General features: G+C 64.1%; 1 protein-coding gene across 2 annotated transcripts; it reads left to right on the top strand.

The window, feature by feature from the left end:
* Window positions 1–8,304: 8,304 nt before the first annotated feature.
* On the top strand, window positions 8,305–26,071 carry NCAN (neurocan). Of its 2 annotated transcripts, none has more exons than XM_086862654.1 (15): window positions 8,305–8,472; window positions 14,099–14,178; window positions 15,410–15,811; window positions 16,804–16,978; window positions 17,059–17,186; window positions 18,076–18,369; window positions 18,599–19,594; window positions 19,674–20,798; window positions 21,026–21,142; window positions 21,233–21,346; window positions 21,917–22,075; window positions 22,156–22,238; window positions 22,321–22,465; window positions 24,040–24,222; window positions 25,265–26,071. In XM_086862654.1, the coding sequence occupies exons 2-15, from the start codon at window positions 14,106–14,108 to the stop codon at window positions 25,510–25,512; spliced, it is 4,242 nt and encodes a 1,413-aa protein (XP_086718780.1). In that variant the 5' UTR covers window positions 8,305–8,472; window positions 14,099–14,105; the 3' UTR covers window positions 25,513–26,071. The 2 variants fall into 2 exon arrangements, with proteins under 2 accessions (XP_086718780.1, XP_086718781.1); XM_086862655.1 differs by having other exon boundaries at window positions 25,261–25,492.
* The last annotated feature ends 294 nt before the right edge of the window (window positions 26,072–26,365 follow it).

Genomic DNA, 26,365 nt, shown 5'->3' with positions numbered 1-26,365 from the left:
GACGACCGGGGACCCTTGGATCGCACTGGGGACCTCCCGAGCAGCATCGGTGACACCCCGACAGCAACGGGGAGCCCTGCGCAGCCCTGGGGACCCTCGGACAGCAGCGGGGACCCCCGGGAGCTGCTCCCCGCTCCCCTCCCGGTCCCGCCGGGGCCGCCCCGCACTCACCGCCCGCCGCAGGAAGAGGCGGAGCCCCCGCCCCGCTCCCGGTGTCCGGTACCGCCCTCGGCACCGCGGGGCCTCGGGGATGGCAGCTCCGTGTGTCCCCAACCCGGGGCCACCGAGACCCCTCCGTGTCCCCGACATCCCCCGGGGCCACCGAGACCCCTCCGTGTCCCCTCAACCCCGCCCGGGGCCACCGAGACCCCTCCGTGTCCCCCACATCCCCCGGGGCCACCGAGACCCCTCCGTGTCCCCCCAACCCCGCCCGGGGCCACCGAGACCCTTCCGTGTCCCCGACATCCCCCGGGGCCACCGAGACCCCTCCGTGTCCCCCACATCCCCCGGGGCCACCCGAGACCCCTCCGTGTCCCCCCAACCCCGCCCGGGGCCACCCGAGACCCCTCCGTGTCCCCCTCCCTCCCACCGTGCTCGCCCCCGGTACCGCTCCCGTGTCCTCGGGATCGGGGGGATCCCCCCTTCCCTTCCCGGTGCTGGGGGGACCCGGGCGGGGGCACGGGGGGCTCGGGGACCTTCCCGGGACGGATCTGCAGGTGGCACTGACAGGGACAGGGACAGGGACAGGGACAGGGACAGGGACAGGGACAGGGACAGGGACAGGGACAGGGACAGATCCCCGCATTCCCGAATCCCTGAAACCCCGCATTTCCCTGCATCCCTAAACCTCTGGAATCCTGGATCCCGTCATTCCTGAGCCTCCGCATCCCTGCACGTGCCTGCAATTCCCTGCAGCTCCTGAATCCCTGAATTCCTGCAAATCTCTGCACATCCCCGCGAATCCCTGCGTGTTCCCGCATCCCTGCATTTCCCTGCTAATCCCTGAATCCCTGCAGATCCCGCAGTTCTTCCACAGCTCAGCAATGCTGCAGCTCCCAGCTCATCCCTGCTCATCCCGGCATCCCTGAATCCCTGAATTCCTGAATCCCTGAATTCCTGCTCATCCCTGCTCATCCCCGTATCCCTGAATCCCTGAATCCCTGAATTCCTGAATTCCTGCTCATCCCTGCTCATCCCAGCATCCCTGAATCCCTGAATTCCTGCTCATCCCTGAATCCCTGAATTCCTGCTCATCCCAGCATCCCTGCATCCCTGAATTCCTGAATTCCTGCTCATCCCTGAATTCCTGCTCATCCCAGCATCCCTGCATCCCTGAATCCCTGAATTCCTGCTCATCCCTGAATTCCTGCTCATCCCAGCATCCCTGAATCCCTGAATTCCTGAATTCCTGCTCATCCCTGAATCCCTGAATTCCTGCTCATCCCTGCTCATCCCTGCTCATCCCAGCATCCCTGCATCCCTGCATCCCTGAATCCCTGAATTCCTGAATTCCTGCTCATCCCTGCTCATCCCAGCATCCCTGAATCCCTGAATTCCTGCTCATCCCTGAATTCCTGCTCATCCCTGAATCCCTGAATTCCTGCTCATCCCTGAATTCCTGCTCATCCCTGCTCATCCCCGTATCCCTGAATCCCTGAATTCCTGCTCATCCCTGAATTCCTGCTCATCCCTGAATTCCTGCTCATCCCCGTATCCCTGAATCCCTGAATCCCTGAATTCCTGCTCATCCCAGCATCCCTGAATTCCTGCTCATCCCCGCATCCCTGGATCCCAGCATCCCTGAATTCCTGCTCATCCCCGCATCCCTGAATCTCTGAATTCCTGAATTCCTGCTCATCCCCTGCTCATCCCTGAATTCCTGCTCATCCCAGCATCCCTGAATCCCAGCATCCCTGAATTCCTGCTCATCCCCGCATCCCTGAATCCCTGAATTCCTGCTCATCCCTGAATTCCTGCTCATCCCTGCTCATCCCCGCATCCCTGGATCCCTGAATTCCTGAATTCCTGCTCATCCCCTGCTCATCCCTGCTCATCCCCGCATCCCTGGATCCCTGAATTCCTGAATTCCTGCTCATCCCCTGCTCATCCCTGAATTCCTGCTCATCCCAGCATCCCTGAATCCCAGCATCCCTGAATTCCTGCTCATCTCCGCATCCCTGCCCGCCGCACCCCCGGCTCCGCAGCCCCGCAGAGCTCCCGGTGCCGGGTGAGTCACGGCGGCCGCGCCGAGGCCGCCTCAGCTCAGCACCGGCAAAAATAAACCCGGAGAGAGCTGTGGAGCCACCGCCCCCTCCTCGTCCCCATCCCTGTCCCCATCCCTGTCCCCATCCCTGTCCCATCCCTGTCCCATCCCTGTCCCATCCCTGTCCCCATCCCTGTCCCCATCCCTGTCCCCATCCCTGTCCCATCCCTGTCCCATCCCTGTCCCATTCCTGTCCCATCTCTGTCCCCATCTCTGTCCCCATTCCTGTCCCATTCCTGTCCCATCCCTGTCCCCATCCCTGTCCCCATCCCTGTCCCCATTCCTGTCCCATCCCTGTCCCCATTCCTGTCCCATCCCCGTCCCTGTCCCCAGGACTCGGCCCCGGCTGGGGACACGCTGCCGCCCATCCATGTCACACATCCATGTCACACACATGTCACACCCGTGTCACACATCCATGTCACACACGAGTCACACGCCTGTTCGCACACTGAGGACACACAACACAGCAGCACACGCGTGACCGGCTCTGCCTTCCTCCTCCTCCTCCTCCTCCTCCTCCTCCTCCTCCTCCTCCTCCTCCTCCTCCTCCTCCTCCTCCCTTCCCCCGTCGAGTTTCGCCTGAGAAATTGGGTCAAAAACCGCAGGAGCCTCATTTGCCCCTGGGCTAATTGCGCGCCTGGGGACAGAGCTGCCACTTCTGCCACCGCCGTGCGCGTCACCTCCCGCACGCGCGTCCCCCTCCTCATCCCGGGGACCCCCGGAACTGCCGAACCGGGAGGATCCCGGTGATCCCTGATCCTCAGATCCCTGGGATCCGGGAGGATCCCGATAATCCCTGACCCTCAGATCCCTGGGATCCAGGAGGTTCCCGGTGATCCCTGACCCTCAGATCCCTGGGATCCCGGAGGTTCCCGGTGATCCCTGACCCTCAGATCCCTGGGATTCAGGAGGTTCCCAATAATCCCTGACCCTCAGATCCCTGGGATCCAGGAGGTTCCCGGTAATCCCTGACCCTCAGATCCCTGGGATCCGGGAGGTTCCCAATAATCCCTGACCCTCAGATCCCTGGGATCTGGGAGGTTCCCGGTGATCCCTGACCCTCAGATCCCTGGGATCCGGGAGGATCCCGGTGATCCCTGACCCTCAGATCCCTGGGATCCGGGAGGTTCCCGGTGATCCCTGACCCTCAGATCCCTGGGATCCGGGAGGTTCCCGGTGATCCCTGACCCTCAGATCCCTGGGATCCGGGAGGTTCCGGGTGTCCCCCGACCCCTCCATCCCTGCAGAACCGGGAAGCAGCGCCCCATCCCCGGAATCTTCATCCTCATCACCTTCCTCTCTGCCGAGGAACGCGGGGCCGTGCCCGGAGCTGCTCCCGGCTGCTCCTCCGCTCTCCGGGGAGGTTTTTCCCTGGATTTCCATGAGATCCGGGATCCGGCGGCCGGGCTCGGGCCCCGCGGTACCGGCGGTTCAGGAAGGGAACACCCGGTTCCTTTTGTGCGGCGAGTGGCGACCGTGTGGCTCCTGCCCAGCACCCCCGGCCGGCGCTTCCGAGCGGCCGCTGTGCCCCTCACCATTAATTACTCTGAATAATTAATTACTTGTGCCGATTGATTGCCACTTCCGTGGAAAGCGCCGGGGGATGCGGGATTCAGGCCGGCACAGGGCTCTGCCTGTTCCCAGAGCTTTTATTATTTATCCAAATTCCCCCGAGCGCGCAGGGCGGGGGTTTGGGAAGGGTTTGGAGCGGGCAGATGTCGTTAGGAATTCACGCCAAGTGACAATGTGGTGGCATCTCGGCGCTGGGAAGGAGCAGGGCAGGGTGGCCGCGGGTGGGTAAATGATATAATTACCATGAATTTATTATAATTTAATTATTTTTATATTTAATTTTATATTTATATTCATATTATGTATATTTATAGTTATAGTTATTTATATATTTATATAATATATAAATATATAAAATATTTTATATTTTATATATTTATATTTAATATCGTTATAGTAATATTTTATATTTAGATTCTATATTTTATATCTATATTTTATATATTTTTATATATTTATATATTATATATTATGTATTATATATTATATATTATATATTATATATTATATATTATATATTATATATTATATATTATATATTATATATTATATATTATATATTATATATTATATATTGTATATTGTATATTGTGTATTTATATTATATATTATATATATTATATATTATATATTTATTTATATATTTATAATATATATATTATATAAATACATAACTAAACTATATTTATATTTCTTCTTATTTATTTATATTTATATATTTATATGTATTTAATTTTAATTTTAATAACTTTTATTTAACTTATACTTAATTATAATTTAATATAATTTATTATAAGGCTGCTTTAAAGCCACAAACCGTCCTTTAGTCCCCAGGGCTGAGGACACGGGGTGTCCCCAACAGTGTCGCCACACGGTGAGTGGCCGCCACGTGTCCCTGTGAGCAGGTGCGAGGCTGGCATGTGCCGTTAATGAGCGCGAGATGCTGCTCGGTGTCCCCGCACGGGACAATTAACACCCTGCTTAATGAGCCTGATTGTGTCCGCAGCCAGAGCGGGGCTGGCCGGGCCCGGTGTCCCCCGTGTCCCCCGTGTCCCCCGTGTCCCCCGAGCCAGCCCAAAATCACCCACAGGGGTGAGCTGGTGGCGTGTGCACCGCGGGGGTGGCCAAGGTGTCACCTCTCGTGTCACCTCTGTGTCCCCTCCCTGTCCCCTTCGTGTCCCCTCGGTGTCCCCTCGGTGTCCCCTCGGTGTCCCCTCGGTGTCCCAGGTGCCCGAGGGGGAAGGAGCGGGTCCGGCTGCCGGAAGGGGGAAGGGAAGGAGGCAGTCGCCATGGAAACCGCAAATAAAATCAATGCACGCTGCCCGTGGGCTCGGAGGGAAGTTGGGCCTGGCCGGGGGGGGATCCCCGGGGGGACCCTGCGGTCCCTTCTGTCCCTTCTGTCCCTTCTGTCCCTTCTGTCCCTTCGGTCCCTTCTGTCCCCTGCCGTGCCCAGGTGAGGGGACAGGGACAGCACGGAGGAGGCTCCGCGGTTCCGGCCTCTCCCTGTCCCCTCCTCAGCCCCGGCTGAGCTCTCCTGCCCAACTCCAGCCCGGCAGAGCCGCGCATCCTCCTGTCCGTCCGTCCGTCCATCCATCCATCCATCCGTCCATCCATCCGTCCGTCCGTCCGTCCGTCCGTCCCCGCTCCAGCGCCCCGAGCGCCGGCCCCAGCTGCGGTGGCGGAGGCCTCGTTAATGAGCTGCAGTGCTGATGAATGTGGCAGCTCTCCTGGAACGGCCTTCATTAGCCGCCGGCGGACCTGAGCGGAATAACAAGCGGCTCCGTGGGGCTCGGGACGGGGTCCCCCCGAGCCCCCCGCGACCGGGCGGGGACAGCGGGCCGCGCTCCCCGGGAGCTCCGGGGCTCCTCTCTGCCCCTCCAGGCTCCGGGACACCGCGCTGTGCCCCGGCCACGGGGCCACCAGCCCGAGCTGGAGCGGCTCGGGAGGCTCCCGGCGGTGCCTCTGTCCTGTGGGGGTCGGCGGTGGCCGCCACACGCCCGTCCCCATCCGTGTCCCCACTCCTGTCCCCACGCCGCGCCTCGGCCGTGTCACCCCTCCGTGGTGATGGCTGAGACCCACCAAACTCGTGTCACCTCCGCTGTCCCCTGGAGGGGTTGGGGACAAACCAGGGCGCTGCTGCAGCGGTGGGGACCCCTCCCCAGCCCCACGGCGGAGCCGCAGTGGGGTCCCCGCGGGCGGTGGGGGGTCCCCGCCCCTGGCAGCCGGAGCCCCTCGGCGATGTCACCGCACCCCAACCGCCCGCGGCCGCTCCCCGTGTCCCTGTCACAACAAAGGAAAACATCTCTGGATGGAAACTGCGGGAGGGTCGTCACGGCAACACTGCTGCAGGATTTCACCAGAATCCCGGCGTTCGGCCTCAAAAAGACGCGCGGTCCCCGCGGATCCTGCCGGGCCCGGGGCTCGGGGAGCGGCACCGAGGGACCGAGGTGACCCCAGCCGCGCTGTCCCGGGGCCACCCCGTGGGGACGCGGTGCCAGCGGGTTCCGGGGAGCAGCTCGGGGCTCTCGGGGCGCTGCCCTGGGGCCGGAGGGGTGCGGGGACCCCACCCTGGGCCAGGGCGGCGACGCTGGGACATCGCTCAGGCTCTGTCACCCTTGGCAGGATGTTGGCGATGAGACCCGATGGTGTCACCTCCCAGCTGGAGGGAGGACACCGGGGACACCGAGCCGGTGCCAGCGGAGGAGCCGGTGATGCCATCGCTGCTCCCGGGGCGCGGGGAGAGGTGTCGGTGACACCCCGGTCCCCAGAGCCTCGCCGGGGGTGGCTGCTGTGACATTCACCTCCACTCGAGACCAGCTCACTGCCAGCACCTTCCCCTGCCCCCAAAACGGGCCGGTGACATCCCCGGTGCCTCCGCCGGGGCTCGGTGTCCCCTGGGGGATGGCGCGGGGTCCCCCCTGGCTCTCCTTTGAGACCCTTTGGAGGCTCGGGGGTCCAGCTGCGGTGGAGTTTTTTGGGATGGGTGACACGCGGGAGGTGCTGGGGGGAACCGGAATTCCCGCTGGGAATCCGGGATGGATCCATCCCGTCCCTGCCCCATGCCGGATTTGCAGGTGGAGTTTAGGAAGGTGAGGAGCAGGAGGGGAGGATTTGGGGCTGCGGGTGCGGTGGGGGGCAGCGGGGACATCCAGAGGGCGCCCAGGTGAGGATTTCAGAGCCGGCCTCACCCCCCGGACAGGGAACCACACCCTCCTCCCAAAAACCCCCAAAAAACCACCCGGGGGTCCCCTCTCCAGAGCGGGACGGGACATCCGCAGGGTGTCCGCATCCTCCGGGAGCGGGAAAAAACCGGGATATCAAATCCCCCGGGACCCTCTCCCCAATTCCCCTTGGCAAAACCCCCCTGGGGACGGTGACCCCCGTCCCTGTCCCCCAGGCTCGGGCACCTCGGTGGGGCCGGGCCCGGCAGCTGCAGCCACATAAAAAGAAGGGGAACAGAGGAGCTCTGTGAGCCGGCAACGCCGGGATTGTGCCGGAGCAGGGGGGGCTCACAAAAGGCAGGAAACGCCACCGAAAGTCTGGCACAATGGAGTCGGAAATGAGAACTTTGCTCTCGGGTTTCCACGGATCCATCCTATGGGCGAAATAGGGAGGGGTTTGGGATTCTCTCTTTTTTTTTTTTTTTGTGGGTTTTTTTATTTTTTTTTTTTTGGTGCCAAGTCGTGGGAGACAGGCTGGCATTCTTCAGTCACCGGCGGGAAGGTGACACCCCCACCCTCCCCCCCAAAAAAACCCCCCCAAACCATCAGTGATGGTTTTCTTCCTCCCTTTTTTTTGGGGGGGGGTCGTTTCTGGTAGCGCGGATCTTGGGAGAGCCTCGCACGGGTTTTTTTTTGGGGGGGATTTGGGGATTTTGGAAGTCTTTATCCAGCCATAGCATCTTCCAGCGCCCCCCGCCCCCCATTCCGGCCCCAGGCGGGGGTGCAGGGGGGGCTGGAGGATGCTGGGGTTGCCCCCTGTAGGGCTCAAAGGGAATTTTGGGGTGCGGAAGGGGCTGGAAAATGCTCCCCTTTTTGGAAACACCCCAAAAAATCCCGCTGGATCCCCCTCCTCTCTCTTCCTGCCTCCATTACAGCGACCCCCCCCCATCCTCTTGGGGACCCCACCCCCATCAGAGCCCCCCCCATTCCACGGACCCCCCCACCCCTCTCAGAACCCTCTTAGAGACCCCCCCTCATTAAAGGGACCCCCCAACCCCTTCCACGCTGAGCGGGGTGCAAGAGGCGGCCCCGCTCGATGGGGAGGGGGCGGCCCCGGTTTTTTTTTGGGGGGGGGTGAGGAGGGAGGGGGGGGTTGGCCCGGGTTTGGGGGGGGGGCGGCGCATGCGCGGTCGCCCCTCGCCCTGCGCCGGGCAGAGCGGAGCGGGCGCGGGTTCTCCGCCGCTGCGGGCAGGTGCGGGCGGGCGGCACCGGCGGCACCGGCGGGGGCGGGAGGGGGGGGCCGCGCCCGCCGCCAGCCGCGATTGGCCCGGCCCGGCCCGGCTCGGCCCCCTCCGGGGGGGCCCGGCCCGCTGCCCCCCTCTCCGAGCCCCGCTTTTAAGCCCCCGGTGGCGGCGGCGGCGCTCGGCTCTAAGCGGCGGCGATGAGTCCCGGCGTGCCCTGAGCACGGACCAGGTACGTGCGACACCGGCACCGGCACCGGCACCGGCACCGGCACCGGCACCGGCACCGGCACCGGCACCGCCCCCGCTGCGGGCCGGCCGTGGGGATGGGGACAGGAACGGGACTGATCCGCGCAGGGAGCGGGGCCCGGTGGCGGGGATGGGGACGGTGACAGCGACACTGCCACCGGTACCGGTACCGGCAGCGCTAGGGCTGGATGCGGGCTGGGGGCGCGGCGGGGGCCGCGGGAATGCGGGGCCCGGTGGCGGCGGTGGGGACGGTGACACCGGCACTGCTGCGGGGACGGGGATGGGGGCGGCGACACCGGCGGCGACACCGGCGCCACCACGGCAGGAGCGGGATGGATCCGGGCTGGGGAATGCGGGGGTTGGGGGGGGCCGCGGGTCCCGGTGGCGGGGATGGGGACGGTGACACCGGTGGTGGCAGGAGAGGGTCAGAGCCGGGCTGGGGCCGCGGTGGGGATGGGGACACTCGGTGTGGGGTGGTGGCCCTGGCCTGATGCTGGGGACACTCCAGGAGCTGTCGGGGATGGGGGTGCGGGGCTTGGGGACACTGCGGGGATCGGGGGCACCGGGACAGCCGGACAATGGGGGCGTGGCCACTGGCGCTGTGGGGACACCAGGACAGGGGGACACCAGGACAGGGGGACACTGCCAGGACCGGAGCTCTGCGGGGCTGGGGACGCTGAGAGGGACCGGGGAGCACCGGCACTGAGGACAGCGGGACAGACACGGCTGGGGACAGTGGGACACGGCGCCCTGAGCCCCCCAGGCGACAGAGGGCGAGCAGAGGTGGCCAGGGCTGGCAGGACAGCAGCGGTTGTCACCAGGGTGTCACCCCGCTGCCTCGCTGGTGACACCGGCGGCTCCCTGGCGGGTCGGGAGCCGGGAATGTCCCCATCCCGGGGTGGCCCCGGCTGCCAGGAGAGCACCGGGCAGGCAGTGGCACGGCAGGGATGTCCCCAGCGCGGGGACACAGCGCCGGGATGGATGGATGGACAGATGGACGGACGGATGGATGGATGATGGATGGATGATGGATGGATGGATGGACGGACGGACGGGGGTACGGACAGGGCTCGGCAACCCCAAAATCGGTGGGATAACGCTGCCAGCGGCCTGGATCCGTGCCAGGCCCAGCGGCCCGGGGGTCTCCTCCCGGATTTGGGCACCGGGAGCGGTGTCGGGGGTCACTCCCAGCGTGCGGCCGAGCCCCCGGCAGCGATGGGCTCGGAGCGATGCTGAGCCGGCTTTGGGGCTCCCGCGGCGCTTTGGGTTTTGCAGGGGAGAGGCAGAAAGCGGGGCGAAAATAATAAATATTTATTAAAAAAAAAAAAAAAAAAAAAGAGAAAAAAAATATAAAATAGGGGAAAAAAAAAAAAAAAAAAAGAGGAACAAATTCTAAAATAAAGGCTGCAGACTGTCTGCCTAATAAAAATCGCACCCGGCAAAGGGCCCATATTGGACGGGATCACAGTTTCCCGAGGTGCTAATTTATTCCGGCAGGCTGGGGGGAGCGGGGAGCATCACGTTGCCTGTGAGATGTGACGGCAGCGAGGTTTGCAGAATTCCTTTGTTGTGGGCAGAGAGGAGGGGACGCCGAGCCGGCCCCGCCGCCGGGCTCCTGCCGCGGCCGCGCAGCCCCGGGGGACACCCCCGCAGGACCCCCCCGGTCCCCGCTGGGGCGGCGGGGACACCCAGGGAGGGAGGTGGGTGATGTGGGGGGGGGCTGGGTTAAGGGTGGGGGGCGCAGGAGCAGCCCCCGGGGTGGCAGCGGGGAGGGGAGGCGGGGGGTGACACTCCGTGGGGGTGGGCAGCGGGATGTCGCCTGTGCGGCGGTGGCACCGCGGGCAGGGGTGACCCGCGGGGACAGCAGAGGTCAGGGGGGGTGCCCTGCGCAGGTGGCACCCCCAGAGCTGCGGGAGGGTCCCCAGGGTGGGGACAGCCATGTCCCGGGTGGGTGGGCAGCGCTCCCTGTGTGCTGCCACCCCATCCCGTGTCGCCAGCGCTGTCCCAAATGTCGCCTCTGTCCCGTCCCGGGATCCCCCCGCTCCTGCCCAGCCCGGGCTCGGCGCAGCTCGGGGGGCACAGGTGACCCCCAAACTGACCGGGTGGTCCCGGCGGCCTGTGTGGAATTAAGCTCCGTTTCAGCTCAAGCTAATCACCAGCCCCGGCTTTGCATATTCATGAGCGGGATGAATTATTCATGAGGTGACAGCTAGTGACAGATGTGAAAATGTTCACCCGGCTTTTGGGGGGGCGGGGGGGTTTGGGGGGGCGTTTGGCACCGGAGCTATTTTAAATTTCTCTCGTCTGCGATTGTCCCGGTTGGGCTGGGGCGCGGAGGGGGACAGGGACACGCTCCTTGTCCCCGAGGGGGCCACATGGCCTTGGGGACGTCACGGTGACACCGCCCTGACTGCGGGGACACCCCGCTGTGAGATCCGGCCCTTGGTGGCCCGGCCACCTCCGTCCCCTCGCCACCGCTGTGCCACCCCCGCTGTCACCCCCGGGCACTGCGTGGTGACACCCGCGGCTGCTGGCCCTGGGAATCCCGGCTGGATCCTGCCTGGGATCCGGGATCCATCCCGGCCGATCCCGGTGGCACCGCAGGGACACGATGTGACAGTGCCACCCTGAACTGCCTCAATCCCGGCTGGATCCTGCCTGGGATCCGGGATCCATCCCGGGCCGATCCCGGTGACACCGCAGGGACACGATGTGACAGTGCCACCCTGAACTGCCTCAATCCCGGCTGGATCCTGCCTGGGATCTGGGATCCGGAATCCATCCCGGGCCGATCCCGGTGACACCGCAGGGACACGATGTGACAGTGCCACCCTGAACTGCCTCAATCCCGGCGGGGCTGTGCATTCCCGGGTCACGAGGGGACGGGAGGATTCGGTCCCGGGGACACTTCCCGGCCGCGGGGACCTGGCGAGGGGACACCGCGTGTGGTGGCCCCGGCAGGGCTGGCACTCCCCGTGTCACCTGTCGTGACCCTGGGGGAGACTTTGGGGGCTCAGCGGGGCAGGGACGGGGACAGGAGCGGGATCGTGTCCCCTGCGTGTGCCAAGGGCAGCGGTGACAGCCGGGTGTCCCCAGAGGAGCGTCCTGGCCCTGCTGGGGGGGGACTTTGGGGACAGCTGAGCTCTGCCAGGTGCTGCCGGCCCGGCCTTTCCCGCTTTTCCTGCTGCCAAAGCAAATCCTGCAGGAACGCTGATGTCAGGGAAGGCCACGGCTCTGACGTGTGACCCCAAAACCTCAACCCCGAGACCCCAGCAGCACCCCCTGGGGTGGGCTCAGGGACCCCCATCCCATCCCTGGATCCCATCCCTGGATCCCATCCCATCCCTAGATCCCATCCCTGGATCCCATCCCTGGACCCCATCACTGAATCCCATCCCTGGATCCCATCCCTGGATCCCATCACTGAATCCCATCCCTGGATCCCATCCCTGGATCCCATCACTGAATCCCATCCCTGGATCCCATCCCTGGATCCCATCCCTGGATCCCATCCCTTGATCCCATCCCTGGATCCCATCCCTGGATCCCCATCCCTGGATCCCATCCCATCCCGCACCCGATGTCCCCATCCCTCACCCGATGTCCCCACCCTGCACCCACCAAGGTCATCGCGCTGTTGCTCAGTCCTGGACACCCCAGAAAGTCACAATTAACACTTCATTAATGTCAAAATGACCATTTCCGGGAGGAACCGGAACCTCCCGAGGCCAAAAGTATTTTAAATTTTAATTTTTCCCCCTGGAGTGGGAAAAAAAGGGAAAAGTTTGGTGCTGTTGAGGCTGCCCTGGAGGAATTTCCTTCCTGGAGCATCTCCGGGCAGGGATGAAGGAGCTGGAGCTGCTTTTTGGGATTTTCCATCTCCTGGAAGATTTATCTGGGCAAAGGCTCATCCCATTCCTGACCCCGGGAATCTCCCAGCGCTTGGCTTCGTGGGCAGAGCTGCCCGCGGTGGGGAAGGGGCTGCCAGGGCTTTATTCTTGAGAAGAAATCAGATAAAACGCGGTTTTCATCCCCAAAAAAGTCCCTTTGCCAGGCGGAACACGAGGGGGGCTCCTTTTTTCTCGCCGTTTCGCTCTTTCTTTCTATTTTTGTCCCATAAAAGGGACAGGAGGAGGCACGGAGGGCTGGAAAATGGAACATGGGGATGGGGGGTGAGGCTGAGACTCGGTTTGGGGCAGCTGGAGAGGTGCGGGGGGCTCCTGGTGTCCCCCAAGGGCCGGGTGGTCCCCAAATCCCCGTCTGGGGTGGGGGGAACCGGAGAGCAGCAAATTCCAGGGGGGATCTGTGGGGTGGGAGATGGGCTTTGGTTGGGGGTCTCTGGGATTTGGGGGTGCTGGGGGTGTCCCCGCTGGGCCGGTTTGGCACCCAGAGGCTGAGTGATGGTTGTGGGGGGAGCTGGATGGTGGCCGTGGGCACCTGGTGATGATTTTGGGCACTGGGTGATGATTTTGGGCACCAGATGATGATTTTTGGCACTGGGTGATGGTTGTGATGGGCACCTGGTGATGATTTTGGGCACTGGGTGATGATTTTGGGCACTGGGTGATGATTTTGGGCACCAAGTGATGGTTGTGATGGGCACCTGGTGATGATTTTGGGCACTGGGTGATGATTTTGGGCACCAGATGATGATTTTTGGCACTGGGTGATGGTTGTGATGGGCACCTGGTGATGATTTTGGGCACTGGGTGATGATTTTGGGCACTGGGTGATGATTTTGGGCACCAAGTGATGGTTGTGATGGGCACCTGGTGATGATTTTGGGCACTTGGTGACAGTTTTGGGCACTGGGTGACGATTTTGGGCACTGGGTGATGGTTGTGCCCATGGCAGGTGATGATGGTGTGATTTGGGTGATGATGATGGTGGGATTTGGGTGATGATGATGGTGGGATTTGGGTGATGATGATGATGGTGGGTACCCAGTGATGATGATGGTGGGATTTGGGTGATGATGATGGTGGGATTTGGGTGATGATGGTGGGATTTGGGTGATGATGATGATGGTGGGATTTGGATGATGATGATGGTGAGGTTTGGACGATGATGATGATGGTGGGATTTGGGTGATGATGGTGGGATTTGGATGATGATGATGATGATGGCATTTGGGTGATGATGATGATGGTGGGTACCCAGTGATGATGATGGTGGGATTTGGGTGATGATGATGATGGTGGGATTTGGGTGACGATGATGGTGGGATTTGGGTGATGATGATGATGGTGGGCACCCAGTGATGGTTGTGCCGCAGCTGCTGGAGCTGTGCTGGGAGCCGGGTGCCGGTGGCACGCACCAGCCAGCGGCTGTGCCCACACCAGCAGTGCCCAAATCCCCTCTGCTGCCGCGTCCCAGACGCTTTAGGGACCCCCCAGGGGAGCAGAAGGACGGGGGGGAGCTCCAGGGGCCACACCCGGGGTACCCCGGGGACACCACCGCGGGTGGAGTGCCACCCCCGCCGGATCCTCACCCCTCCGCGGTGCGGGAGCGGCACCCGGAGCCGGCCGTCCCCGGGGCTCTCCCCGCTCCTCCCGGGGGCCCGGGGCCACCGCTCGCCCCCCGGGCTGGCAGCTCCGCTGTCCCTGCAGGTCAAGGATGGTCCATGTGATGGGCGATGCCGCCTGCTGGCTCCTGCTCGGGCTCTCCCTCCTCCCCATCGCCCTCCTGGGTAAGTGCTCGGCTCCCCGCGCTAATTAGAGGCCGAACAGCAATAAATAATGAACTCCGCGCCGCGGTAAATGGTGACGGGCAGTAATTAACCCGGCGGGATTAGCGAGGGAGAAACCCCCCAGGCCACCGCGCCCCCTCCCCGCCTTGGGATCGCTGCAGGCGCGACCTTAAATCCTTAATCCCGCTGAGCCCCCTCCCCACGGCCCCGCTGAGCCCCCCGGGGATTTGCCGAGGCTCCGAGCCCTGTCCCCCCCTGTCCCCCGCGGCGGGGACACCGCAGCACGGGCGGGCTCGGGATGGCCCAGCGCCCCAGAGAGCCCGGGGCGAGGGGCGGGTGGGGGAGGAAGGTCCCGGGGGGGGATTAGTGGCTGTCCCCGACCCCCAGCCGGTCCCTGAGCCCACCGGGGGGTCCAGGGGGGTCCGAGACGCGGGGGATTTGTGGCGGCGGCGCGGGGAGACTGCCCAGGCTGGGACGGGATTAGCGCGGGAGGAGGAGGAGGAGGATGAGGATGGGGATGGGGACGAGGATGAGGATGAGGATGAGGATGGGGATGAGGATGGGGATGAGGATGAGGATGGGGATGGGGATGAGGATGAGGATGAGGATGAGGACGAGGACGAGGACGAGGACGAGGACGAGAACGAGGACGAGGATGATGGATGAGGATGAGGATGAGGATGAGGATGAGGATGAGGATGAGGATGGGGATGAGGATGAGGATGAGGATGGGGATGAGGATGAGGATGAGGATGAGGATGAGGATGAGGATGAGGACGGGGATGAGGATGAGGATGAGGATGAGGATGAGGATGAGGATGAGGATGAGGATGAGGATGAGGATGAGGATGAGGATGAAGGTGGTCACGGTCCTGCCACGCTTCACCGCAGCGCGGCCGTGGCTTTTCCACCGGGGTCAGGCGGCGTCTCCGGCCCTGCGGGCAGGGACAGGGCGGTGCTGGTGTCCCCTGGGAGCCGCGTGGCACCCACGGGCGCAGAGCAATGGCCACAGCCTGGGGACATCCTGGGGGGGGTGGGGGTGGGACTGGGGGGACTTGGACCCCTCCCGAGTGGGGGGTTCAGCCCCAGAGGGGTCAAGATCGGGCCGCAGCCGCTCGATGGGGCGGCCGCGCTTTATCCCAATCCATCCCCGAGGTGCCCCCCGAGCCCCCGCGGTGCCCCCCAGCCCTCCCTCGCTGTGACCACAGCAGCCCGGCCGCTGTGCCCGCAGGCTCGCAGGACGAGGGGAAGGTGATCCACATCACCAGGGTGCAGCACCAGGCGCTGCGCGTCGGGCTGGGGGAGCCGGTGACGCTGCCCTGCCTCTTCCTCCTGCACCCCTCGGCCTCCCTGGGGCCCAACGAGCCCCCGGAGCCTCCCCGCGTCAAATGGAGCAAGGTGCGCTCGGCCACCGGCCAGAGGGAGGACGTGCCCATCCTGGTGGCCAAGGACAACGCGGTGAAGGTGGTGAAGGCTTACGAGGGCCGGGTGGCGCTGCCCGGGTACCCCCGGGACCGCTCCAACGCCACCCTGCAGCTGCGGGCGGCCCGCGCCAGCGACGCGGGGCTCTACCGCTGCGAGGTGGTGGCCGGCATCGATGATGAGCAGGACCTGCTGCCGCTGGAGGTGACGGGTGAGCCGGGCACGGCCGCGGGGACAGCGGGGACACGGCCCGGGGGGAGCTGGAGGGGTCGCGAAGCCCCCGGGGCAGAGGGGAGGTGGGGGAGTTGGGCGTTCAGGGGGAGCTGGGCACCCCCATGGGAGCTGTGAGCTCCATTTGGTCCCTAAACCACATTTGTATCCTGAACCCCATTTATTCCCTAAACCCCATTTATTCCCTAAACCCCATTTGTACCCTAAACCCCATTTGTACCCTAAACCCCATTTGTACCCTAAATCCCTTTTGTTCCCTGAACCCCATTTGTTCCCTAAACCAAATTTATTCCCTAAATCGAATTTATACCCTAAATCCCCTTTATTCCCTAAATCACATTTGTACCCTGCACCCCTTTTGTACCCTGAACCCCATTTATTCCCTAAACCCCATTTGTACCCTAAACCCCATTTGTACCCTAAACCAAATTTATTCCCTGAGCCGAATTTATACCCTAAATCCCATTTATTCCCTAAATCACATTGTACCCTAAGCCCCATTTGTACCCTAAACCCCATTTGTACCCTAAATCCCATTTATTCCCTAAATCACATTTGTACCCTGCACCCCTTTTGTACCCTGAATCATATTTGTGCCCTAAACCCCATTTGTTCCCTGAACCCCATTTATTCCCTAAACCCCATTTGTTCCCTGAGCCCCATTTGTACCCTGAACCCCATTTATTCCCTGAGCCCCGTTTGCTCCCCCCACCCCATTATTTTTCCCTGCACCCCACAGTTCCTGCACACCCCATGCACCCTGCGCCCCCCACCACAGCCGCGCCCCCCAGGACACCCCCTGCACCCCCCCCAAGCCGCTCCTCCCGAGCGCCCCACGGCGCTTCTGTACCCCATGAGCCCCAAAACCATCCCTGCACCCCCCGTGCCCCTCCTGCACCCCTCGGACCCCACACGACCCCCGCTTCCCCCCGGTGCCCCCCGGTACCAGCTCCCCTCTCCGTGCCCCCCCAGGCGTTGTGTTCCACTACCGGCCCGCGGGCCAGCGCTACGCCCTGAGCTTCCCCGCCGCCCGTCGCGCCTGTCGCGACAACTCCGCCGTCATCGCCTCCCCCCAGCACCTCCAGGCCGCCTTCGAGGACGGCTACGACAACTGCGACGCGGGCTGGCTCAGCGACCAGAGCGTGCGGTGAGTGCGCGGGGACCCCCGGGGAGCCCCGGGGAGCCGCTCCCCGCGGAGCGCAGCGCCCACCGTGCCCCTCCCGGCAGGTACCCCATCACCCTGTCCCGGCCCGGCTGCTACGGAGACCGCAACAGCCTCCCCGGCGTGCGCAGCTACGGGCGCAGGGAGCCCGCCGAGCTCTACGATGTGTACTGCTACTCCCGGGAGCTGCGAGGCAAGGGCTGCGAGCCGCGACGGGGGCCAGGGGTGGCCCTTGGTGACCAGGGGTGGCTCTTGGTGACCAGGGGTGGCCCTTGGTGACCAGGGGTGACCAGGGGTGTCCAGGGGTGGCCCTTGGTGACCAGGGGTGGCTCTTGGTGACCAGGGGTGGCCCTTGGTGACCAGGGGTGGCCCTTGGTGACCAGGGGTGTCCAGGGGTGATCAGGGGTGACCAGGGGTGACCAGGGGTGGCCCTTGGTGACCAGGGGTGGCCCTTGGTGCCCAGAGGTGTCCAGGGGGGTCCAGGGGTGTCCAGGGGTGGCCAGAGGTGACCAGGGGTGTCCAGGGGTGGCCCTTGGTGACCAGGGGTGGCCCTTTGTGCCCATGGGTGCCCAGGGGTGGCCAGAGGTGTCCAGGGGTGTCCAGGGGGGTCCAGGGGTGTCCAGGGGGGTCCAGGGGTGTCCAGGGATGTCCAGGGGTGGCCCTTGGTGCCCAGGGGTGGCCCTTAGTGCCCAGGGGTGCCCAGGGATGTCCCTTTCTGCCCATGGCATGGCCAGGAGCACGGCTGGGTGCCCAGGGGTGGCCCTTGGTGCCCATGGGTGACCAGGGATGTCCCTCTGTGGCCAGGAGCACATCTGGGTGTCCAGGGGTAGCCTTTGGTGACCAGGGGTGTCCACGGGTGGCCCTTGGTGCCCATGGGTGCCCAGGAGTGTCCAGGAGTGTCCAGGGGTGTCCAGGGGTGCCCAGGGATGTCCCTCCGTGGCCACATCTCCGTGCACGCCCCCCACCCGCGGTCCGCTTGCCGGGTGGGTGCCCAGTTCGGCACCCTCACCCAGGACACCCCGAAAGCTCCGCTCGGCTCCTCCGGCTGTGGCCGTGTCCCCAACGCGTCCCCTCTCCCGCAGGGACCGTGTTCTACGCCACCGAGCCGGGCCGCTTCACCTGGCAGGGCGCCCGCAGGCACTGCCGGAGCCGGGGGGCATCGCTGGCCACCACGGGCCAGCTCTACCTGGCCTGGCGAGAGGGGCTGGACCAGTGCGACCCGGGCTGGCTGGCCGATGGCAGCGTGCGCTACCCCATCCGCCAGCCCCGCAGGAAGTGCGGGGGAGAGGCCTCGGGGGTGCGGACCCTCTACCAGTTCCCAAATCGCACCGGGTTCCCCCCCGCCGCCTCCAGATTCGACGCTTACTGCTACAAAGGTGAGGGGGAGCCCCCCGGACCCCCCCGGCCGCTCCCTCCTTCCCGCGGGGATCGCTGGGCGCGGCCGGGAAAATCTCTGCGGATGAATATTTAATTAGGGAATTAATGAGATAAATGAGGCGGAGCGGCGCTGGGAGGGGGCGCAGCTCCGGCTGGGTGCGGTGCTCGGTGCTGACACTCGCGGGGGGGCTGCGGTGCCACCCCCGGGTGCTCACGGTGTCCCCACAGCCGCGGGGGACGCGGAGGAGCCGGTGCTGCCGGTGCCGCCCACGCCCGAGCCGCCGAGCAGCGACAACGTGCTGGTGGAGCACAGCGAGGAGCTGGGCACATCGGGGGACACCCGCGACATCCCCCGCGACCGCTACCACCTCCTGCCACCGCCGGGGCCCGCGGGGCTGGGCGAGGATGAGGATGAGCAGCTGCGGCCGGCCCGGGGCAGCCCGGTGGGGCAGCGCGGGGACCTCCCGGCCACTGCCCTGCCACCGGCACCGGCGGCTCCGGGGTTGGCCACGGGCGCTGCGACATCGCTGCCGCCCACCGCGGCCACCTCGCTGGCGTGGCCCCACGAGGAGGAGGCTCTCAACGCGCTGGATCAGGATCCGGAGAGCTCCCGGAGGGATCCTCCCAGCGCCAGCCCGGCACAAGGAGAGCCTGAGGGACCCCCGGCCACCCTCCTGTCGCATTCCCGGAGCGCAGCCCCCGAGCACGGCCCCGGCTCGTCCTTGGCACCGGCTGGGCTGGGGACGGTGCCCAGCGCGGCCCCGGAGACCCCCAGCACCCCCCCGGGCACCTCCAGCGCCCCGAGGAGGAGCTACCCCGGCCTGAACGGGCGCTACTTCCAGCTCCAGAGGCACAGCCGGGACCCCGCGGTGGCATCTGAGGACCCCACGGTGACAGCTGGGGACCCCACGGTGGCATCTGAGGATCCCACGGTGGCATCTGAGGACCCCGCAGTGACATCTGAGGATCCCACAGTGGCAGCTGAGGACCCCATGGTGACAGCTGGGGACCCCACGGTGGCATCTGAGGATCCCACGGTGGCACCTGAGGACCCCGCAGTGACATCTGAGGACCCCACGGTGACACCTGGGGACCCCACGGTGGCAGCGGGAATTGTCATCCAGGCCGTGGAGCTGCGGAGCCTCCCCCGAGGCGGCAGCGAGAGCCCCGGCCGGGAGGGTCCCCAGGCGTCCCCCGAGGCTCTGGAGGAGGAGATCAGCCCCGGTGAGTGACCGCAGACACGGCCGGGGGGTCCCAGCGCGGTCACCCCTCGGTGACCCCCTGCCGGTGCCATCTCTTGCAGAGCTGGTGGCCGCGGCCACCTCCCCCGTGTCCCTGTCGCCGAGGGGCTCAGGGACCCCCGCAGCGACCCCTCCCGTGCCGTTCCCGTCCCCCGCCGCTCCCCGCGACGCTCGGGACCACCGGGACATCCCCGCGGCCGCCGCCCGGCCCCGCGTCCCCAGCGCCCGCGGGGACTCCCCGAGGCCACCCGCCGATGCCACCGAGGACTTCTCCGGGGACCCCCCGTCCCAGGAGGGCTCCGTGCCCCCGCTGCCCCCGCTGCCCCCGGCCCCGCTGGTGGCCGAGGGTCCCGAGCTGTCCCCGCAGCCCCGCGGGGACACCGGGGACGGCAGCGGGGCCCCGGGGGACGGCGCGCTGGAGAGGCAGAGGAAGGCGGTGACATTCCTGCAGCCGGAGGGACCCTCCGAGGGACACCGCGCCACCCCCGGCCACACCGAGGGGGCTTCTCCGGGGCCCCGGGGCCGCTCCGGCCCCACGGCTCCCCACGGGGCGGCCGAGCCCAGCCAGGAGCAGCCGCAGGAACCCGGGGATGTTGGGAATGGAGCGGCCGAGCCCAGCAGCGAAGCAGCCGCGTCCCCCCCGGCCTGGGATGTCCCCTCAGCGTCCCCTTCCCCCGCGACCACCGAGGTGGTGCTGTGGGCCAGCACCGAGCGGCCGGAGGAGGTGGAGCCGGTGGCCGAGGAGGGGTCCACGGGCTTCGCTCCCCCAGACCCACAGCCCACCCACCGCTCCGAGCTGGAACCGGGGGCAGCCGAGCAGCTCCTCCTGTCCCCCCCGGGTCCCCGGCAGCCCCCCGACCCCCCAACTGTCCCCAGCCACCAGGGCGCTCCCCCAGCCCCCGGCGAGGAGGACTCCTCCGGGGAGGCCAAGAGGGAAGAGCCCCCCACGCCCCTCGGCTCGGCCACCCGCGGCCCCTGGCCGTCCCCCGGTGTCCCCCGCCCGGGGGGGACAGAGCCCGCGGGGTCCCCGAGCTCGGGGCTGCTCTTTGAGCCCTCGGCCGAGCCAGAGCTGGGGGGCGCGGGGGGGTCCCCGCTGCTGGATACCGACAGCGGCAGCGGCGAGGAGCCGGCGCTGGACGAGCGGGAGCTGCTGGCCTGGGTGGGCACCGGCAACGCCAGCGGGCACGGTGAGCTGCGGGCACGGTGAGCTGCGGGCACGGTGAGCTGCGGGCACGGTGAGCTGCGGCCACCGGCACCGACCGGCCCGGCGGGGGTTTGGAGGCGGAGGTTCGGGCGGCATCGCTGCTTTTATCCGAATCTCCCGTCTGGGAGCCGAGGGGACGGAGGCGGGCGGGGGTCGGGGGGCACCCGGGACCCCCCCAGGCCGGCTCAGGGCAGCGCTGCCGCCCCGCAGCTCCGGCGGAGCCGTGCCACAACAACCCGTGCCTGCACGGAGGGACGAGCCGGGCCAACGGCACCGTGTGCGGCTGCAGCTGCGCCCCGGGCTTCACCGGAGAGAACTGCGAGATCGGTGAGCGCCGGGGCTCCGGGCAGGGCGCGGGGCGGGCAGCGCACGGCCCCGGGGGTGGCGGCAGCCCCACAGCCGCCCGTGTCCCCGCAGACATCGATGACTGCCTGTCCAGCCCGTGCCAGAACGGCGGCACCTGCATCGACGAGGTCAATTCCTTCGTGTGCCTCTGCCTGCCCAGCTACGGCGGCAGCCGCTGCGAGAAAGGTGGGGCCAGACCCCGGTGTCCCCCGGTGTCCCCCGGTGTCCCCCGGTGTCCCCCTGTGTCACTGTGGGGACACTGCTCTGCCCCCGGTGTCCCCCGGTGTCCCCCGGTGTCCCCCTGTGTCACTGTGGGGACACTGCTCTGCCCCCGGTGTCCCCCTGTGTCCTTCTGTGCCACCACGGGGACATTGCCCTGCCCCCGGTGTCCCGCACTGTCCCCCCCCCAGTGTCCCCCCGGTGTCCCCCAGTGTCACTGTGGGGACATTGCTCTGCCCCCAGTGTCCCCCAGTGTCTCCCAGTGTCCCTCCCAGTGTCCCTCTCTGTCACCGCGGCTCTGTCACCTCTGTCACCCAGCCCCCAGTGTCCCCCTCAGTGTCCCCCAGTGCCACTGTAGGGACATTGCTCTGCCCCCGGTGTCCCCCAGTGTCTCCCAGTGTCCCCCCCAGTGTCCCCCAGTGCCACCACCGGGACACTGCGGCTCTGGGGGGCTGCAAGGCGACACAAACCCCTGACGGCGGGGCTGGGGGCCGGCCCCTCGCCCTGCGGCCACTGTCGCCGCTGGTGTCCCCGCAGACACGGAGGGCTGTGACCACAACTGGCACAAGTTCCAGGGCCACTGCTACCGCTACTTCTCCCGCCGGCGCTCCTGGGAGGACGCGGAGCGCGACTGTCGCCGCCGGGCCGGGCACCTCACCAGCATCCACTCGCAGGAGGAGCACAGCTTCATCAACGGTGGGCTGGGGGTCCCCGGCGCCCCCTCCCCGGGCGCTGCTCGCCCCCTCCGTGCGAGCCGCGGGTGCCTCTCCCCGCAGGCTTCGGCCACGAGAACACCTGGATCGGCCTCAACGACCGCATCGTGGAGCAGGACTTCCAGTGGACCGACAACACCGGCTTGGTGAGGGTTTTGGGGGTCCGAGGGGGTCTCGGGGCGCGGGATGGGGGTGCGGGGGGTGTCACCCTCCCTGGTGGCCCCGCAGCAATACGAGAACTGGCGGGAGAACCAACCCGACAACTTCTTCGCGGGCGGCGAGGACTGCGTGGTGCTGGTGTCCCACGAGATCGGCAAGTGGAACGACGTGCCCTGCAACTACAACCTGCCCTACATCTGCAAGAAGGGCACAGGTAGCGCCCCCGCCACCCCCGGCCCCGGCCCGCAGCTCCTGCTGGCCCCGTCCTGCAGTCCTTGGTGTCCCCATCCCGCAGTCTGTGGTGTCCCCATCTTCATCCTGCAGGTCCTGATATCACTGTCCCCATCCTGCAGTCCTTGGTGTCCCCATCTCCATTTCACAGTTCCTGATATCCCTGTCCCCATCCTGCAGTCCTTTGTGTCCCCATCCCGCAGTCTATGGTGTCCTCATCACCATCCCGCAGTCCCTGATATCCCTGTCCCCATCCCGCAGGTCCCGGTGTCCCCATCCTGCAGTCCCCGGTGTCCCCATCCCGCAGTCTATGGTGTCCTCATCACCATCCCGCAGTCCCTGATATCTCTGTCCCCATCCCACACTCCACGGTGTCCCCATCCCGCAGGTCTTGGTGTCCCCATCCCGCAGTCTGTGGTGTCCTCATCACCATCCCGCAGTCCCTGATATCCCTGTCCCCATCCCACACTCCACGGTGTCCCCATCCCGCAGTCCCTGATATCCCTGTCCCCATCCCACAGCCCCCGGTGTCCCCATCCCGCAGGTCCCGGTGTCCCCATCCCACACTCCCCGGTGTCCCCATCCCACAGCCCCCGGTGTCCCCATCCCGCAGGTCCCGGTGTCCCCATCCCACACTCCCCGGTGTCCCCATCCCACAGCCCCCGGTGTCCCCATCCCGCAGTCCCCGGTGTCCCCATCCCGGGGTCCTCATCCCACAGCCCCCGGTGTCCCCATCCCACACTCCCCGGTGTCCCCATCCCGCGGTCCCCTGTGTCCTCATCCCCATTCCACAATTTCCCTGTCCCCATCCCACGGTCCCCGCTGTCCCCACCCCCAGCCAACCTTTCCCAGCCCTTCCCCCGGGCGAGCTCCAGCAGTTCTCCCCCAAATCTCCAATTTCCCTCCCTTTCCCCCTGCCCAATCCCTCCCTCAGCGCTCCGGTTTCTTCCCTTTGCTCCCATCAAACTCCCATTAAATTCCCATCAAATTCCCATTAAATTCCCATTAAATTCCCATTAAATTCCCATTAAATTCCCATCCCTTCCCATTCCGCTCCTCCGGCTGCTCCTCCCCGCCCCAATAAAGCCATTAATTAACCAATTAAACCCTGGGGACACCTGACGGACGAGCCCCTCCCAAAGCCACCGGCGGTGTCCCCAGCGGCGTGGGGGGGTGGCCCGGACTGGTGTCCCTTGTCCCCTCCCAGTGACTCCCAGTAACTCCCAGTAACCCTCAGTGACTCCCAGTGACTCCCAGTGACTCCCAATGACTCCCAGTGACTCCCAGTGACTCCCAGTAACTCCCAGTGACTCCCAGTGGTTCCCAGTGGCTCCCAGTGACTCCCAGTGACTCCCAGTAACTCCCAGTAACTCCCAGTGACTCCCAGTGACTCCCAGCGGCTCCCAGTGACTCCCAGTGACTCCCAGTGACTCCCAATGACTCCCAGTGACTCCCAGTGACTCCCAGTGACTCCCAGTAGCCCCCAGTGACTCCCAGTGACTCCCAGTGACTCCCAGCCGCAGGGGGGTGACGGAGCTCTGTCCCCCCCTCTCGCAGTGCTGTGCGGGCCCCCCCCGGAGGTGCCCAACGCTTTCCCGGTGGGGAAGAAGAAGGAGAAGTACAACATCCACTCCAGCGTGCGCTACCAGTGCCGCGAGGGCTTCACCCAGCGCCACGTCCCCACCATCAAGTGCCACAGCACCGGCAAGTGGGACCGGCCCAAAATCCTCTGCACAAAACGTTAGTGGGGAGGTTCCGGGGGGTCTCGGGGGGCTGGGCAGGGTGGGAGGGTGCTCGGAGTGTCTCTGCTAGCTCAGGGATGGGGTTTTTTTTTTTTCCCCCTCTCTCCGGTTTCCAGCAGGATTTGAGCTGGCTAATTCAGTATTTTAAACAGTAAATAAACAAGGTGGGGAAATTCCTCCGCTGGGTTCTGTTCCACAGTTTATTTCTGTGAAGGGAACTCCGGAGGAAGAGATAAAATATTGGGGTCTGGGGTGCTTCTTTTAGCAAGGGCTTCTTCGGAGGGTGGGAACACCTGAAAAAAAAACATATTCTACAGCCAGCACATTTACAAACTTTCTCCAAATCAAGGTTAAACACGCTAATAAGATATTATAATAATAATAATAATAATAATGATAATAATAATAATGATAATAATAATAATAATAAATAATAATAATTATTATTATTGTTATTATTGTTATTATTGTTATTATTAGTGTTATTATTATTGATAATAATATTTATAATAATAAATAAAAATTCATAATAATAGTGATAATAATGATAATAATAAATAAATAATAGTAATAATAGTAATAATAGTAATAGTAATAATTATTATTATTGTAATAAATAGTAATAATAGTAATAATAATAGTAATAATGGTAATAATAGCAATAGCAATAATAATAATAAATAAATAATAATAATTATAATAATAGCAATAGCAATAGCAATAGCAATAATAATAATAATAATAATAATAATAATAATAATAATAATAATAATAATAATAATAATAATAATAATAATAATAATAATAATAATAATAATAGACACGGACTTTTTGGGATGCCTGCACAGGAGAAGGAGCGAGCTCACAGAGCTGATGGGTGTGAGGGGAGAGAGAGAAGAGGGAGGTGAGGGCGGTCCAGGCCAACAGCTACAAACACAAAACAACATAAAATAACTCAGTAACATTCTAACACCCCTCACCACACCCGGAACCGCTCCCTGACCCCCGCCTTGCCCCCGTCCTTGCCCCCCGTTAGCCAGGCGGTCGCACCGAGCGCGGCGGCACCGGCGGCACCGGCACAGCCACCAGCACCGGCAGCACCACCAGCACAAAGCCCGCAAGGAGCGGCGAAAACACCGGCAGCACCTCCGGCTGGACGGCATGGAGGAGGGCCACTACTTCTAGAGCCGGGCGAGCACAAAGGGGGACGTGGCCATGGCCCCCCCGCCCCTCTCCCACCCTCTCCCCTCCCCTCTTTTTTAACCCCTTTTTGGCTTTAGCTCCTTAGGATGCCCGGCCCCGTAGGGAATAGGATCCGGAGGGGGCGGCTGCGTGTGCGTCCCCAGCCCTCCCTGCATGTCCCACGCTCAGCGCCCCCGGCCCGGGCTGGAGCCCCCAGCCCCGCACAGGGACCCCTCCCCAAGCTGGGCTCTGTCCCTGTCCCCAAACCGGGGGTGAATCAGGCAGCCCCCCCCCATATCCCACCTGGGCTGGCTCTGGTTTTTTAGCAGCGCCCCCATTTCCCTGCCCCAGCACCTCTGGGGGTCCCCGCGGCCGGCACGGGGGTGGGGCTGGGGGGGACACGGTGGCCTCGCTGTCCCCGCTGGCTTTGGGGGCGCTCGGTTTGGTTTTGTCCCCGTTCCGCTCGTTTCGGGTCCCCGTTGGAGTTGGTGCGCGGGTGTGTGTGTGTGCGTGTGTGTGTGTACGGCGCTTCCCGACCTCTGCTGTCCGCGACGTGACTGCCGTGTCCCCCTCCCCTCCCCGACCCCCTCCTGACGCCCCCTCCCCATTTCTGACTCTGCCTTTCTGTACTGCTGGACATTTTAATAAATTTTTTTAACAGTTGAGCCACCCCGCCCGTGCCTGGCGCCGCTCCCCCGCTGCCTCCTCCCGGCTCCCGGTGCACCCCAAACAACTCCGAGCAGCCCCAAAATCTCCCCCGGGGCTCCCGGTGTCGCGTCCGCCATCTGCGTTGTCACCGCGCTGGTGGCCGCCCCCCGTGTCCCTGTCGCCGGCCAGCGCGGCCCCTCAAGGCGCGGAGATGCCGCTGGATTTTTTTGGGGTGATTTCCCCCTAAAACACCCTCCGTCCCCCACCCCCGAGGTTCCCGTGCCACCCGCGCTGTCCCCTCGCAGGGCTGC

Source organism: Cyanistes caeruleus, chromosome 25 (assembly GCF_971803275.1).
Source record: "Cyanistes caeruleus chromosome 25, bCyaCae1.hap1.1, whole genome shotgun sequence".
Classification (NCBI taxonomy): Eukaryota; Metazoa; Chordata; class Aves; order Passeriformes; family Paridae; genus Cyanistes; species Cyanistes caeruleus.
This window is presented reverse-complemented; position numbering and strand designations above follow the sequence as displayed.

Excerpts from the sequence above, each read along its gene's own strand:
- NCAN (XM_086862654.1), top strand. The coding sequence starts at position 14,106 with ATGGTCCATGTGATGGGCGATGCCGCCTGCTGGCTCCTGCTCGGGCTC. Across the intron at positions 16,979-17,058 it reads CTCAGCGACCAGAGCGTGCG|GTACCCCATCACCCTGTCCC; the intron begins GTGAGTGCGCGG and ends CCCTCCCGGCAG. Across the intron at positions 22,466-24,039 it reads CATCTGCAAGAAGGGCACAG|TGCTGTGCGGGCCCCCCCCG; the intron begins GTAGCGCCCCCG and ends CCCCTCTCGCAG.